At 36.6% G+C, this 18375-nt stretch overlaps 2 protein-coding genes across 3 annotated transcripts in view; one reads left to right on the top strand and one right to left on the bottom strand.

The window, feature by feature from the left end:
• chinmo (Chronologically inappropriate morphogenesis) overlaps window positions 1-11535 on the bottom strand; it is a 127217-nt gene extending 115682 nt beyond the window's left edge. For both annotated transcript variants that reach the window (XM_074086120.1, XM_074086119.1), the window contains exon 1: window positions 11500-11535. In XM_074086120.1, the coding sequence (XP_073942221.1) occupies window positions 11500-11502 (3 nt within the window). In that variant the 5' untranslated portion in view covers window positions 11503-11535. The remainder of the gene's footprint in view (window positions 1-11499) is intronic.
• A 1248-nt stretch (window positions 11536-12783) lies between these two features.
• On the top strand, window positions 12784-17089 carry RFeSP (Rieske iron-sulfur protein). The gene is made up of 4 exons (XM_074086124.1): window positions 12784-13089; window positions 13183-13326; window positions 15234-15411; window positions 16636-17089. The coding sequence occupies exons 1-4, from the start codon at window positions 12885-12887 to the stop codon at window positions 16922-16924; spliced, it is 816 nt and encodes a 271-aa protein (XP_073942225.1). The 5' UTR covers window positions 12784-12884; the 3' UTR covers window positions 16925-17089.
• Window positions 17090-18375: the final 1286 nt, after the last annotated feature.

Raw genomic sequence — 18375 nt, forward strand, 5'->3', positions numbered from 1 at the left:
AATTGTGTTCTGCTTGTAGGAAAAAACAAACAAAGGAGATACCAGAGCAGTACTCTTTAAAGGAAGCACTCCCTTTTTTATCCATCCCTTCTGTCTATTCACAAAAACTAGTTTTCGTGTATGAATCTAATAGTACGGGGTCTGATTGCAAGTTTGTTTACGTTATCGTGTACTTCATGGAAACAAGTGTAGGCTCGTACCTAACTACCCCAACCAAGTCCAACAGAGTTGGCCATTCGGGGTTTTGTCAATATTACAGTCAGTCAGGCACGTGCGTGCGTGCGTGCAGGCGTGCGAACCTGTGTGTGTGTGTGTGTGTGTGTGTGTGTGTGTGTGTGTGTGTGTGGTATTCTACGACGTAGCTAAACTTGCAATCAGATCCCGTACTATTATAACGCATAAGGACAAACGTTGACGAACACACACACACACACACAAGCCTGTATTCCGAAATGGAGTAGGCAGACCACATGAAACGTAACCGCTTCGGAGCCACTTTTAGCAATTGTAGGTTTTAAGTTTGACAAAAACGGTACAATAGTGACAGGTTGCTAGCCTGTCGCCTACGGTATACCTTAACCTATACCCTTAGTCGCCTCTTACGACATCCACCGAAGAAATGGAGAGGTGTAAATCTAACCCGACACCACACGGGTTGACGAACACGAATATTTAAAATTGTGGAACGTCTAAAACAATCGATATTTTAAGTGTCGATCGATTGTAAAGCCGTGAACTCAGTCCCCACGGTGATGTAACAGAATTAAACAACGCGCCCTTGCCCTTGGCTCGCAGTCGAGTCGCGTGAATGGTTAAATAAGAACAAACATAGGAGCCGCGCCGCTCGGAATGTAAGCGAACCGGCGGTACAAGTACTCTCGCAGCCTTCAGGAAGGCGGGAACAGTAGACAGAACTCCGTGACGACAGGTGTCACCGACACAGACCACTTGCCAAATGACCGCTCAATTTGGACACCGGCCAAGTAGAAATCACAATATTCCGTAACTCAGTGCAGTCCGCCTCAATTATACATCCAGTTTCGACATTCCCAGTCATTATAAAACATCTTTATTAGAAAGCAGCAAGCGCGCTAAAATCATTTCAACAACTGCCAACGCTACAACTCAATTTCGCTAATTTAATCTGAACGTATCAGCCAGATTGATTGTTACAAATGGATAAAGTTTGTTTTAGAGCGTGAGCCGTGGACTAACCGCTAATTATTGTTGGAGTATTCGAGGGTACGGCGCACATGTCATGCACGCAATATGTGTCAGCCGTATGCTACGGCAATAAATTCATTGTGTAATGGCGAATGCCGCGTTTTAAATTGGGCCGTCCCTCCCAATAGCGCCCCGCGCATCGCTGCCATTATCTAAACCCACTCTAACTCTATTCATACTGAAACGCATCGCATCTTAGGACTGGTGACTAACGATCGACGACTGCTACCGCCATCTATACACTCACCGACATATCCGCACGCACACACCCACCTAACGCACACATGCCACATTTATCGGTGTGTGCGTTTGCGGTTTATAGTTTCAAATGAAAATTGTGTATTCATCTACGTGTACCAAATTATGCGTGATAACGAAGTACCTACGCGGTACTAGTGGCACGGAAATCATTTAAATATGCAAGTTAAGGTCATCCATGGCGATTAAAAATAGTTATGCTTCTGGTTGCGCTACTTTTTGATAAGGAACTTATGTTATCCGCCTAAAAGAGGCGTGGGTATTTTTTATTGGACACCTGTGGCTCATAAAAATTTCAATACCAATTGGCACTTTTTATAAACTTGAAGAACACCTATTAATCTCAGGAATTGGTGTTTTTAGTCACAAATTGGTACTCTATCACATTCTATCAAATAATTATGTACCTACACTTGTATAGATATGATTACTGCGTATTTATAAATAACATAAAATTAAAAATGAATTACGTAACTTATCTGCTCTACCTTACGTTAAAAGAACCTTTAGTTGACAGTCTATGCGACTATTTGGCTAATCTATAACAGAAACTAGTCGCAGAATAGGATAATGCTATGCAAACTGAACGGACGTGGCTATCTACGAGGCGCACGCAACTTAAATGCGTTATTTATTGTAGCTAGTATGAGTTGACTCGTCAAGGATTTGCCTCCATGTGTGCGTGAACGCGCTCCGTACACGCAACGTAAACGTCAACGTGTGCGTGTCACAACTCACGGACACAGACCAACAAAGCGCAGCGGTGACCATGAATTTTTTTTTATAACCAGTACGTTGAAGGCAACACGAGGCCACGTGGAAAATATGGCCATTTAAAAATTAATTTATGCTAATCACTGTTTCATTGAAAACATTTTATCTATTCGATATCTGGTCGCGAGCCGATCTTAACGCCATCTGCATTTTAGAATCGTAACCGACTCTCCGGTTGTGTTCAAACGTTAGCTGCGCCATCCATTATTAGGAATTTACAGTCGCAAATCGCTATTCATGTGATAAATGGGCATCGACACGCGAATGTAATTTTAAGTGAGGAAAAACAATAAACACTGCATTAGTGCAAATAACAAATCAGACGGCGGTCGTTGGTGGAATGGGAATGGCGGTGAATGAGACTTTACGGACACGTAGCGAGCGTCCGGGAACAATCGCCTAATCTATGCTGACAGCCTGCCTCCATAGCTATACCTAATGGAAAATTTAACTAATATTATTATTTTGATATAAGTAGTATTATCACACAAATAATAGACAATGTTTAGTGCACAAGCAGGCAGCAATGACTTTTTTACGTGGTTTCTAAAAAAATCTTCGGAAAAAGCATTTTACTCTGAAAGCGGTCGTGATCTTGTCATTGTTAAAATAAATATCGACATTATACTTTAAGTAGGTACATACGGTATAAATTAATATTCCTGTATTGATTCGAATTAAACTTACGATTTATCCCGTGGAAATTTCGCAGAATCCGTTCTTATTCCCAGAATTCATCATAAAGATAACCCCTTAAAATTTCAACTTTCTACGCTGCTTTGCTTATTATCTCATAAGATGATTACGTTAACTATTTAGTTATATAGTCCATTCAAGATAACATTGGACTAGAAGGTCACAGAAGAAGGGGTTCTAAACATTTTTTGTGAAGTCGCAATAATGATGATGATGAATAAGATGAAGTCATATTTTTGTAAGTAGATTAATACGTAATGTACTTACAAAATAACGCAATATGAATACGTAATTAGCTAAATAATATTAATTCGATTTATATTTTATATGTTTAATAACTGTGTTTCGTGGACTTATCCGCTCTCATTCCCTGTTTAAAAATATTCTACTCATAGTTCCTGCTATGAAGTTCAAGCTTTTATCCATTCCAAATTTCATCAAATTTGGTGCAATGCTTTAGTCTAACGTAGTCGCGTAGACTCAGTCTAACATCCAGATGTACATGCTACCAGTAGCATGGTGTACCGTTGTGTTGCTCTGAAGATGAGCTCTGGTTGAGTTCGAAACGCGTCAGTGTAGTGTGGTGAAGGTGATAAATGGGTGTGTGTTCTTATCTTACAGTGTGGAGGTGGAGGTACTGCATGAACATGCATATTTTGCATAAACTTAGCTATCATAAGGTCGCGGGTGAGCAAATAAAATATTTTAGTTCATTAAAATAGGATAACTTTTTAATGTTATAGAATTATAAATTTGAAAAATATCAAAGTTAATCTCACTAATATTTTTATAAATGCGAAAGTTTGTTAGTCTGTATGTTTGTTTATAACTTACCTTTTCACGTTAAGACGCTGAACCGAATTAGATGAGATTCGGTATACAGATAGTACAAGTCCCGAGGAAAGATATAAAATAGTGTTCATCCCGGAAAAATCCACAGTTCCCGCGAGATACCAATAGCAACGAATTCTACGCGAACGGAGCCGCGGGCAACAGCTAGTTAATGAATAAGTAAAACTAATATTGATGTCTTTGATATTTTAATTAGAATTAAGTGTGGACCGTACACTAAAAAAATGCAATTTATTAAATTACTTCCTAAAGCGTGCAGTATAAAGATCCTATTTTCTTTCTGTCCATTCCTATATTGAACAGACAGTTACTTATTTAGTGCCTGCCCTTTTTACGTAGGTACCTACACAAAATTCATTACGTATAACTACCTCATATTTGTATTTTATTGTATTTGTATTTATGTGTTTTTATCTATACATATAAATATGTTTATCCGTTGCCTAGTACCTATCTATAATAGTCGGTGTCAAGTGTCCCATGATATTTATTTATTTATATTATTATTTTTTTGTTTTGCTCGTTGTTCTTTCTGTGTACGAAGATTCATTTGCGGCTCCCCTAAAAAAGGGCTACTAAAACCTTATGCTATTTCTTTTAGCCAAGCCGGTATTTAAGTCATAATTACTTTTTAATTACGCTATAACTGGGTTTGGATAGGTAGGTAAACACGAACAAATTCAGGTATTTGAATAAATATTTTAATTGCTTATCTATCATTGTAATACAAACTAGACTAGTGTATTTCAATACAGAAATGTAAATGTTTAGATAGTTTAATGGGGGAATTTCAATATTTAAGACACCGATTGACGTTGTTTTGTTTAAATTTAGTTAAATACCTATACAAACCAAGAATAGAGCTAACTATGCCTTACCTACTGCGTCTTTGAAAATAATAACCTAAACCTCTGTTTAATATTTATTAGCAAAGGTCATCGCGGTTTTGTTTACGTCAGAGTCGATGCAATAAACTCTACTATTGGCTGGTAGATCCGGAAATATTCAAATAATCGTAATAACTATCGGTCATAAGACATTAGTTTCCTTTTGATTTTTTGTGCCTATGAGGTAAAATAGTATAATTAACACACTCATAGGCGTAAATCTATTCATGTACAAGAAATTATTTTATTTGTCAAATTGTAGACATTTTTGCAAGCGTTTAGTCAAGGGTCAGATAAAATTAAATAAAGTTAATAGTACGTAGGTAAGTACAGTACCCGGCCATAAAGATTGCACATCGGTCTTTGGAAAGAGACTCGGCTAATTTCGGCTTCGTAGAGCGTTGTCATGTCTCACGCTACTTATGTGACGTGATGTGCAATAGAGTACGGACGCATTTAGATGAAAATATATAATAAAGAGTTGTTGAAACCCCCCAAAACATTAAATTGTACGATGACATCTTTAGGAAAAAGAGGGAACTATCATTTTTCTAGTAGTTGCAACAGCTCTCTATAGATATCTGAAGTTTACATGTCATTAATTTGACGTAAACTAATTATAAGTCCATAAAGGTGCAGTATTTATTCGATATAAAACATCACTTAATAAATACGATGTTTGATGGACGGTCGCCACTGTTCGGAAATCGTCGTGAACAGCCAAAAAATTCTCTTTTTCCGAAGATCGATGTGCGATCATTATCGCCGGGTACTGTATATCTATTATACCCATAACAGAGTAAAGGTCTCTACCCATTACACCGTATCACACCATGACCGTAATAATAGCAACGTTTCAGGCAATAGTAGATTGTTGCACCAAGCAGAAAGTTATTTACTGACGCACCGAGTGCCGATTAGCAGCCCGAGCGTCAGCGAGGGCTTTAAAAAGCACGAGGGCAATATAAATTACTTAATGCGAGGTGCATAATCTGCTTTTCTTTCAACTATTACAGGAATAGTAGACGAAAAAAAACTCATGCTAAACAATTAATAGGAAAGAAATGTCACTAGCACTCGATGATTCCATTTTTGTAAGTTTACATTCGCACTCTCAAAAAATGTCCACGGAAAATTCGCAAGGTTCCCGCCAATTTGTTTTTTTTTATTTCTTACTTTTTTTTGGCAGAGTTAGTAGCCAGTAGCAGATTTTTTTACCCGCGATCTGTCAAATTTCGGATGGGCGCCAGGTTGGCCAACCAAACACTAGGTTTATTACACTATGCAGGCTAATTTTATAGCAAAAATACTTGTGTTACCTCTTTGGTGGTGCAATTTTAAAAAATCTAAAACAATGCAATAAAGGATTTTCATACATTTTTTCTGCTCTAGAGCAGAAAAGTCCCGCTTTGTGCTGGGTATTTAGTGCGGTTATGATGAAATTAAAGCATAGTTGGAAGAAAAGATATTATTGCCATAGCTGGCATGCAAATTATACATAAATATAATAATGTCACATTGTTGTTGATGCAATAGTCACTAATATAATATTATAATTTAGCTGTAATTATATTTTTATTTACATAGATCAAATTAATTACTGCATAGAATGAAAAAAGTTTATTCAACACACACATAATACTAGTTACAAACAAAAGTTACAAATATAGTTGAAATACAAAATATGAAATCAAAATAAAATTAACCTAAACTTATAATATGCCATAGCTTGGATAACTTAATACATAGTAGGTACCTACTTACCTATCTGCGATGTTCATTTAAATCTTTATCATATCTTTTTTGCAATCCGGGAAACCAGTTCCGAAAACGAGTTGATTGTCATAGGTATATGTATAGGTAACGAAGTCAATGAATGAATAGTAATTCAACTCTTCAATAAAACGTACATCATCGCAACAGGTTTCATGTATATTTTATCCCATCAAAACATAAATGTGAAATGAGAGCCAAGTTCAATATTATGATATTTCTTGGTTGTTGACTTCAACGACAAAAGAAGTGAGATCTAAATGGGTGCTAAGTTCAATGGTCAATCCTGTAATTTATTTATAACGACATAAAATATTTCACAACTTAAAATATCATATATATTAATACTTAATTGGTGTGTCTATTGCTTCCTTTGTTATTTTCTCTCTGTGTATCTGTTTTCTGTATCGCTTACTATTTCTGGTGTACAACAAAGAGTCTTTGTATTGTATTGTATTGTATTGTAATATCACTTCGTCTTATAACTTAGGATAATATATTGAAGCCTAAGGTCTGACGTGGCTAGTTCTCCTATACGAATTATTATTTAGTACCTAGGTGCCTAGGTGCTACCGCGTGCCTAGATAGGAGATTCATTTGAAAAGCTGCTTGGTTAATGTCATACTCCGATCGATCGATCTGTCGTCAATAAACCCTAATTAAACTATGTGAAGTCATCACTAGATAAAAAAAAATATAACGAAAATAGAACCGACTACAAAAAAAAACCATGAAAATAATTTTCTACCAGTCTGAAGTCGGTGCCTCAGCACGAGCCAGCAGGAGTGGACCTATATCGTCTACCTCACCTACAACTATAAGAGTATATTGGGCTTCAATCACTCCTGCTGGCTCGTGCTGAGGCACTGACTTCAGACTTTTTTGTTATAATTTTTTTTTCACGCTTTTTAGTGTAAAAGATCTAAGATACAATAGTTTAATGTCAACTGCTCGTCACCTTTTACGAAAAATTGCTTTTTCCGATGCAGAAACGATTATTATTGAGGAGTCCTGGTGCTTCATCACCCGATCCCTTTCACCATATTAATTACGATGAGCTTAAATTGCTTAGCAACTGCGTTAAAGTAATTGAAATTCAACCCGTGAAGTACCTACTTGTTATTGAGTAGTCGCTCCATTGGTCAAATTTGGTCTTCATCATCAGTTTCCTTCACCAAATGATGATTTTCAAGAGCAAATGCACGAATTACTCCTAAATATATCGAAATTACCATAGGCATTCCTACAATATTTGAAGAGTTCCCTCGATTTCCTTAGGATCCAGTCATCAGATCCTGATTTGGTGCTTATGGGACCTAATTGAAATCATTCCTAGAGTAACGAAAGAATTTTTTTTCACATCGGTTCATAGATGACGAAGTTTTGAGGTAACAAACATAAAAAAAAGTACAACCGAATTCATAACCTCCTCCTTTTTTTAACCGACTTCAAAAAAAAAGAGGAGGTTATCAATTCGGCTGTTTTTTTTTTTTTTTAATGTTTGTTACCTCAGAACTCCGTCATTTATGAACCGATTTGAAAAATTTTTTTTGAATTCGTCTAGGAATGCTTTCAATTAGGTCCCATAAGCAGCAAATTAGGATCTGATGATCGGATCTTAAGGAAATCGAGGGATCTTTTCAAATATTTTAGGGACACCTATGGTAATTTGGATATATTTAGCTGTAACTCGTGCATTTGCTCTTGCAAATCATAATTTGGTGAAGTGGAACTGATGATGAAGACCAGATTTGACCAACGGAACTACTACTATCAATAACAAGTATTTCACGGGTTAAATTTAAATTATCATGATTAATATACTTACCTAGATAAGCGAATAAGAAGAAGCTTTAAGTTAACAACGATTCTTTCGATCTGATCTGATGCTGAAGCCAGAAGGTAGGCAACGGAACTCTGTTATAAAACAACGTAACTAAGTCGTGTTTGGGCTTAATGGCACTGATGTATTAAACTGCTTAATGGAATCGTTGTGAGATGTTCTTTAGCTACGAATCACTTAAAAGTGAGAAATAAAGAAATTTTTAAACAAAAAAGTAAAACCGACTCCAAAAAAATAAAAAAATAACAAAAACTGGAACAGACTACAAAACCCTTGAAAATATTTTTCTAGGTAAGTAGGTACGTACTAGCTCGAAGTCGGTGACTCAGCACGACCCAGCAGGAGGGATTGAAACCCATAGTATGTAGGTGAGGTAGACGACTATTGTGAATTTTCCTAAATGCAATTCATTTTGGTTCACTTGAAACTTATTGAAGTCTGTTAAAAAGGGCAAGATGTCGAGGCGAGAATGAACAGAGATTAAAACTGTGGATCAATCCGGTACTCGTTTCAGTTTAAAATTATCGCCTTAAAATGTAGGTAGGTCGGTATCCAATTTGGGTATGCCAATAAGCATAGCCCTTAAAGCCCTCATAGACAACTGGGTGTCTGAAGCGTTACATACAACCGACCGTATCCCAATTGACAAGATTTCATAATTCTAAGACTATAATTTGATTCGTTCTCTGTATTCTGTTTGAAAAGAGAAAAACGCTGATATTTTTAAAATTTCGATACAACTATTAATTAATTGATTAAAATTTTTTTAAGATGTGCTTATTCTAAAACTCCAAAACTACGACACAATAGATCCATTACTTTTGTCTAGTCTCTTAAAAACAAGATCACGTAAATCTGACCTAGACGTTGCATAGAGACAATATCAAAATTATGACAGCTCCTTTTTCTGGTGATAAAGGCAAAGGAAACATATCTATTCTGTTGTATGTAGTGTTGGCAAATTCAGACATATTTTTTCAATTTTTTGTATTTTTTTTAATATGGAGAAATCAATTATAATAAATATTTTCCCATGTTCAGGAGGCAAAACTCTTTCGATTCCTGTAGTAATTTACAGGTGTTAAAATAATGAAATCTTGTCAATTACGAAAATGGACTAATAGTACACGCATATATATCTGTCAACTATAGTTGTCATGGTAAGTCACAATCACCACCGCAGAATAACTGTAGTATTCTATCACGGCAAAAAAAAACAAGTAAACTAATATTGCAATGACACGGTCTCTGCGACAGGCTAGTAGGCCAGTAGTGTAAAGTCTGTTTGACAATTTTGACATTTGCGTGACATTTGTATGTATGTAAAGTTTTATTTCACATCATCATCCCATCATCCCAGCCTATATACGTCCCACTGCTGGGCACAGGCCTCCTGTCAGAATGTATATAGAAAATAAAAAGACACAGATAAACAGAGAGAAGTACAAAGGAGAGAAGGAAGTGATTGGCTAAACAACTAAATGAGCCAATCGCAAGCAAGACTGTAACGTGCACGATGCTAACGCCATCTAGCGATGTTTTGGAAAACCCGGAGCAAAACAAGGACCAAGTGGCAAGAGAAGAAAGGGCGATGTCTTCGGATGCAACACCAAGCAGTTAGTGCACCTACTTAACCACCTTTGCCTTGTCATCACTGAAGTCACATAATCATCAGGAAAAAAAGACAACAGTTATGGCAAAACAACAGGCAACCTGGTGGGATTCGAGTTGATACGGGATACCACCGATTGGCAGAGACCGGGGTTGAAGTGTAAAATGACAAAGTTTTAACTTATGAATTTAAAAAAAAACTAGCTGCTCCCTATTCTATACTATTTTTCGTCTGCTCTGATCTAAGGTCAGAGCCTTCACTGGTTTTTTTTAAGTTCTTAAACCCTTTGTTTATATATATAATATATAGTTAATCAGTTTGTTGTTCTTCCATTTAAGATTTTTTTTTTCAAGAAGGTGTGGAGGTATTAAGCTGAGATTAGCTCAGGTCGACTACAACTTGAAGCACTGTAATTTTTTTTCTAAGTCAACACAATCAAAAGATACAGTTATTCATTAAAGGTTTCCATACAAATACCAGATACTAGGAAAACAAAACCTATAAGGAACTTCCAGTTTTCCGAGAAACTAAAAATTTGAATGAAGCTTTTATAGCACAATTAACAGGAAAAATCTTAATGTGTATGTAAGAAACCAATGTAAAATGACCCCACACTAGTATATTTGGATACTGAGGTTATTTGATACAGGGTAAAAAAAATCACAGTATGAAAGTGCTGTGGAAAGTTCTTTGACAGGTAGCACTCAATATCACAAATTTTATTTCTTCTATTAAGTACATCATTCTTCCAAGTATTTGTAGGGTACCTATTCGTGAACTTATTAAAACATAACAATAACTAACTATACATGTAGCCTACCTGGAATATACAAAATTGGGTTTGAGATAGTCCTAAAAAGATTCAAGTAGCAAGACAAAAACTTCTTCTAGAAGAATAATGCTTTTGTGAGAAATATCTAGTCTTTTCTGTGACCAAAATTGGACTTAAGGCCTATGTAGTAATAAGACCGACTTTGATCCATGCTCTGTAAATAGCCCAATAGAGTAATTATTTCTATACTACCTAATAAGTAACAAGAATATTAATCAAGAGTCAGCCCATGTGTTTGGGGTTCAGAAAACTTTAGCTTTCAAAATGCAAGGCTGAAAATGAAATTCTATGGAAGACAAAAAATATTTTGCAACGGGCGAACTCACAAACAAGATGTAACTATAATAAAATTATAAGCATTCTATCAATCATCAGGAATTATATTAATAGTAGGTACGGGAAATTACGCGCTGCTATACCTATTCACTATTCCGTAAGTTTCATATCCAAATAAGGAGTGTAACTCATTGTTTCTTATCAAGAAATTAAATTTGACCATCAGCGCAAAATAAAAATAAACATAGTATATTCTTTAAGCACATACTTTTATAACAATTTTATTAGAAAAACTACGAAGAAAAGACTCCTACAAAAATAACGAATAATAACAACATTCATTAGGAAGTTACAAACTATATAGAGGAATTTCAATATCCTTAAAGTATTAAATGAGCTTGAAAATATATGGAGAGAAATAATGTAAATATTAATTATTTCAAATAATAAAACAACAATTTAAAATTCTTACCATTTGGCTCCGAAGTATCTGTCAAGTTGACGTTTGGTGTTTGGTTGCGTTCAATTTAAATAGTTAGAAACATCCGAGCCATATTTTTTGCTGGCAACATAAGCTCTAGCCACATTTAAATTCATTTAATAAAAAATAGAATACAAAGACAAAAGTTGTTCGAAACTCGAAACTCGAACTTCATATCGTACTGTGGGGACTGTAACTTGGTGAGAGCTTAGGTACTGGGGATCAACGCGCGTGACTTTAAACTATTAAATAATAACGTTGTTTTTCAATTATTTAGATTTATTGTGGAACTTATAAATACATTTACATAGAATGGCACCAGCCGCTTAGGCTATCGGGAGCAATCTGTGTCGCTGTCAATCTAACCTGCCAGGTGGTCAGTTTTACCACCTACCAGCGGTATACAGCCTAGTTCCTACAGTACCCTCCCTTTCGCACTCGTATTAAATAGTATAAGTGTCAGAAGGACCGCACGACACGAACTTCAGTACAGTCCAGACGCATACATTTTTGGACAATTTTGACCAGATTGGCATTGAATATATTATTATCTTCTAACATAATCTTGTAACATTTTCCATTCTGAGGATGGTAGGAGGTTGAATTAAACAAAAAATAATTCAGATTGGTTTTTTTTTTTAATCTTTTTGTATTTTTTATTTCAATGCCAAATTATTACTTTTACGGTCATCCCGTAAAACCTAAATTGAAAATCTCAATTCAATTTAGGTTTTACGGGATGACCGTAAAAGTAAAAATTTGGAATTGAAATAAAAAATACAAAAAGATTAAAAAACACCAATCTTAATTTGATTGCTTGATAACGATATCTCTTGTCCGGGTGAACGGTTAGTTCCAATGGAGTGCCGAAAGTTTCTCGATGAGGGCTACGGTATAGAGGTCGCTAGCGTCACTGCTTAAGTGGCTAAATAAGAAACAAACAAGCTGAGATATGTGGTGCATAGGGGAAACTCGTATTTGTACCGTTGTCCAGCAGTGGTGTAGCGGTCCGTTCACGCACACGTTAACATTAATGTTAACATTATGTGAACAGCTCAACATTATTTTTTTACAGCGGTAAAAAATAATAAAAGTAACGGTACATCGTTTAACGTTAATTACGATTTAACGTTAAATCTATTTGACAGCGGTTAACGTTACCAACGTTTTAACAGTAAGTATTTGAAGCCCTGGCAAGAAGTCAAATTAAACTAAACTGAACGCAATAATAAGAATACAAAAAAAAGTGACTTGCATGCAGGAGCTGGCAACTCCGAAATTGACGTTTTCCATCCATCAATCCAATCCATCATTCTATGCGCACTTGCGCTTTCTTGTAAAAACGATTGTGCTACGATTTAGGAAGCCGTATCAAAATGACTTCTGTGGTGAGGGCCGGGCATTTGGCTCCGTATTTCAAATCCACCTCCCAGGTGGTTTCAAACGGGCTAAAACCACTAGTAGCAGTGCCTATTTCCAACGAAAAGTTATCGGTCCAACCTCTGCCTAAGACGTCGACTGTGCAATCTTTGCATGGATCCTTGCCCATCCAGGGCCTGAAGGTCAAGGCAGGAGCTAAAGGTAAGCTGAATATTTTGTTCGCTTATGGTATAATTCCTTTTGCGCAGGTTATTGTGATGAAAAATCGTATTACATAACACTTGTCAATTTCAGTGCCAGCCCAAGTTCGTTTTGCCCACACTGACATCGGCTATCCTGACTTTTCCGCTTACCGCCGCAAGGAGACCCAGGACCCATCGTCGCAGGCGAAGGAGAGTGCAGATGGACGCCAATCTTTCACTTACCTTATGGCTGGAGGTTAGTTTACACTGGTTCAACGTTAGATAATTGAATTTTAGGAAGTTTATTTGAACTTGTACAGCAGATGCAGTACTACACCAATTTAAACAACGTTTGTATGTCGAACTTTGAAGCACTCAAGTTCATTTTATCAATAAAACATTTTTTTTCAAGTAGTGAATAAAATGGGTGCAGTTTAAATAATGAAACAAAAAAAAGCCATTAAAAAGCAATACATTGCTGCATTAGTGTTTTGTGTTGCAAACTTTTCATTCATATTCCAAGCATTTTTACTGGCCGGTTGTGTGCTGGCTGTTAACTCTTTTGTATTACACATTTGGTTTCTGATGTGAAATTTGTAATATTAATTCAATGATTTGTTGGTTCGACTGATGTTTTGGTTTTGGCCTGAATTCTTGGATCACATGTTTGATAGCGCGGAGCTCTTGTCAGTTGGAATTTTTATTTTAAAATATTCTGCATCCAGTTTTTTCTTTGGTGTAGTGATACCAGTGTCAGTACCAGTGATTTTACCAATTGTGTGTGGCCGGCTTGTGCCGCAAGTTTTTTTAAGCGTTTTCCTGCTGCTTTTTACTGCACACCCGTACGACGGGGCGCTTTATCAATATCTCCAATACTGCCGATTTTTCATCGGTCCTGCCCTTACCCCTACTCTCATCCTGATCGACTACCTACTCCTGGTAATAATTTATTAAAATTTAAATTTATGATATTACGTCATCCTATGGACATTTAAGATACTCAAAAAACATAAACCATAAACATATGGTATGTGCTAGTGCTGCACTCTGACGGGATAAAATTGCAGTAATATTCCCTATTGCCAGATTCTGTTTACTAGCTAGGTAAGAAATAATATAATTTAGAGTCAATTAAATGTTTTTATTAATATATCCCTTATTTACGAGCTAACTTATTCAACAAAAGCCACAAAGCGCTGTAAAATTGTAGTCTTTGAGTTGGATACACAAATCTATATCTATAACTTCTTCTTTAAATTAACAGTTCTGTTATACTCTTGTTGGTGGAATCCCTCAAAAAAAAGTAAAAAAGACAAGATTTGCTAGTGTTAGGATGGCTGATTTTATTTATAATTTGTTGTAGACTTATGTGAATGAGATGGAAGCATTTTGCCTTCGTAATGTTGGTGCTTTTAGTGGTTATAGTGGTTGAAACTTGGGCCTTACTTTAGTCTACTATACAATCCTATAGCAGGTATTACCAAAGAAGCTGTTGATGTGGACAACATAATGTGAAGAAACCTGTTTAAATAGTACATTGTGTGTTAAGGGCGGTAAATAAGGAATTACGAACGAGAGTCTATTAGAAGCCGAAGACTGAGGGCTTTAATGAGTCGATGTTCGTAATTCTAGTACCGCCCGTGCGACATACAATGTTTTTCATCACATTTGCGAGTAAAATTTTATATTCGTAAAAGAAAAAATATAATTTTTCCAAATAGTTATTGGCGATACCTTAGGATGCGCTCTTGTCAGAGACAGTGCCAGTCTTGTGAGTGGTGGTGGCGTACGTGTGTATCAGTACAGGCGATGACTCATTTACCGTCCTTGGGCTTCATGACAAGAAAATTTGTACGCGCAATGACTCATTTACCGACCACGGGTTTTATGACAAGCACATTAAGGTCGAAGGTTTTATTTGGGGGGTTGCAACCACGGTAGCCTGAATGTTACGACACTGTTTACGAGCAAGTGTGATGAAAAAAATATTACATACTTCATTGAGTTTATTTCTGGATTCTCAACAGAGGTTTTTCTGCACCAGTGGTAGATTTTTTTTTTATATTCATCAGTGCTTGTTATTTATTTGACTTTATTTTGACTCAACTTTTCAGACAAAGTCACAGGCAACAGCTAGTTAACGAGAATATTAACTTGTTACAGCTGGCAGCGTCGCTAGTGCCTATGCCGCCAAGTCCGTGGTGACGCAGTTTGTGTCATCCATGGCTGCTGCTGCCGATGTCTTGGCCTTGGCCAAGATTGAAGTCAAGCTCTCCGACATCCCCGAGGGAAAGTCCGTCACATTCAAGTGGAGGGGCAAGCCACTGTTCATTCGTCACAGGTATGAATAAACCAAGAACCCTACTATAGAGTTCTCTAATTGTAGGAAGTTTTCGCTACAAAGCGAAAAAACACTGCTACTTATTACATAGGAGTGATATGTTTAGTTAGTTTAGTTTATTTATTCACTCAACATAACAATTACATTATATAAATACATTAAGTAATAAGAATTTATGCTGAGATCGTCAAAATTTGTATTATATTTGCTATAAAAAACAATCAATAAAATACAATGTCAAAATAAATTAAATTCGTCCTCAAGGGGGAGTTGTCAAGAAATCAAATGTGGTTGCTAATGTGTTAGTAACATAAATAAGGTGGATGAATATTCCTGTGTTCTGGCCTGTTGGTTAAATTGATCATGACCATCCTATGTTTATTATTCGCCCAATGGAAAAGTAAGTCGCAAGAATTGTGATCAAAGTGTAGTTTTCATAAAAATGTAACCCTTAGCATCATCTTTTTTAATAACACTTGCTGAAACGGTAATAACAAAAACGCTGAATATTTACCCAGGTATATTGAAATTTTAGATCGCGTTTGTGTGGTGATAATGATGTCCTGTAAGCAGGACGTAGGGTTGGGTAGGGGTAGGGTAGGGTTTGTATTGCAGTAATGGCTTCCATCTTCAAGGTCCAGCCAGTTGGAACATGGTTTGAGGCCAGCCATCCAGAAAAGAAAAGTAACTTTCATGCCACATATTTAATGATAATCGTGACTGAAAATTCAGAATTTTTTGATGTATTGTACTTCTAAAGAAAAAAACGGGACCCTTATAGATAGTATTCTACTATTCAGACAACGACGAATCACTAGACTGATTATTGTGCGCGGTGTCTGAGGCCGTGAACGACGCCAGCAGGCAGCGGGGCGAGCTGAGGCGCCATGAGCGATTTCTCTTTTCATTGCGTATGCTGCCAGGTAACCACTGCGTCGTGGGCGTCTCGGCCGCGCAATGAACAAATAAGCTCGTCGCTCCGCTGCCCGTTGGCTTCCAGTCTGCAGCTTGACGCTAGACAAATTACAGAAACGACAGACAGACGAGGAAAACAGTGTAAGTACCTGCCTAGGCTGCCTATCACGAAACGGACCCACCTCAGCATAATGCCGGCTAGACAGCCAGCGCTATTGGACATTTTCTCGTGACGCACGGCAGGCACACACTGATTTTGTAATCCCAATAAAATCGCACCGCTACTTCAACCTCAATCCTCTATTTCAGGACAGCAGAAGAAATCGCCACCGAGAAAGCTGTCCCAGTGGAAACCCTACGTGACCCACAGCACGATGACCAACGCACCCAGGCCCCTGAATGGCTGGTTGTCATCGGTGTATGCACCCACCTGGGTTGTGTCCCCGTTGCCAATTCCGGAGACTTTGGTGGTTACTACTGCCCCTGCCACGGCTCCCATTACGACGCCTCCGGACGTATCCGCAAGGGGCCGGCCCCACTCAACTTAGAAGTACCCCCGCATCAGTTTATGGATGAGAACCTCCTGATTGTAGGTTAAGCGAGTTATTTATTAACTGCTTCGCCGCTTTGCAAGTATGGTTGGTTTGTGAAAAGCAAATACGTGCAGAGCGGCGAGGCGGCTGTAGACAATTTTATTTAATAAGGATAATTTATCCTAATGTTACAAACAATAGTAATCAAACAATAAATGTGATGAGATCAATTTGGATTTTATTTTTAGGTTCTGGATATTGTGATAGATAGAAAACGCATTTTTTTACGTATTTTTTGGTTTAAAGTTTATTTATTTATTTCTAAGTTCAAGAATAGAGTGCAGAAAATTATTAATGAAAATGGAACAAACACTTTTTGTGCAAAATTGTAGGCATACCCAATTGTGATAATAAATAAATAAATAATTGCATACAAAATTTATGCAGTTATGACATAAGAGGCGAATTGTCTAACAAGACTGTCACTTTTTTAATAATTTTGTGATGGTCATTACATTAACATTTACATTTACTCATTCAATTAATTCGAGCGAGCCAGCTCTTGTGAAACGACCTAGCTCTATACTACGAAGTGCAAAATTCGAACTTCGTATCAAGATACGCATCATAATCACATCCCACTGACGCTTATATTATTTACTACGAGAGTGAGAGGGACGGACGGTACGATACTAACTTCGATTTTCGAATTTCTAAGTGGCCCCCCTGTAGACAGATTTCATTTAACATTTTTTATTAAGATGTATATTGCGTCGAAGTTGTAGTATCTACTTTTAACAGACATTGTAAAGACGCAATTCATTCTTGGCCCTGCACAAAGGGAAAGGTAGGTAAACTAAATGCCAATGCGATTTGTAATTATTTATTGGGTATCGTTTTATTTCCTCTTTTATTTTAGGTATATTTTTTAATAGTTACAATCTACGTAACATCTAATATAGACTACTACAATTTACACTCATTTACAAGAATCTGTAATCGGTAAGTGATTCGACTATCTCCTGATCGTTTGAATATTAATTTTACATAGATAAATAAAGAACCGGGCTCACATTTAACCTTAAACATATCAGATAGTTACCACAACAGTATAATTAAATGGTAAATAGTTGTATTCGTAAATGTAAACACGGTTTTACAATAATTATTGAACATTTTAAGTTGTAATACATATAAGTGGTATAATCTAAAACTAGGCCTGATTTCGTTTGACCATGCAATACAAGAGCTTTGATGCCGATTGTTGAATATAATAAACTGTCTCTGAGATAAGTACAACTAATGATAATAATGGTTGTGATTGAAATTATTAACAATGAACTACAAAATAACGGAGGGAATGCAAATCTTCGAAGGGATCCGGCGCGGAGCGCCATATCTAAACAAATACATTACTAAAGAAACTTAACTCTAACAAGGATTAAGTAACCGATTAGAGGACACTTTAAAAAGCTATATTTACAACAGAATATCGAAAGTGGTTACATATTTGGCA

The sequence above is a fragment of the Choristoneura fumiferana genome, chromosome 3, assembly GCF_025370935.1.
Source record: "Choristoneura fumiferana chromosome 3, NRCan_CFum_1, whole genome shotgun sequence".
NCBI lineage: Eukaryota > Metazoa > Arthropoda > Insecta > Lepidoptera > Tortricidae > Choristoneura > Choristoneura fumiferana.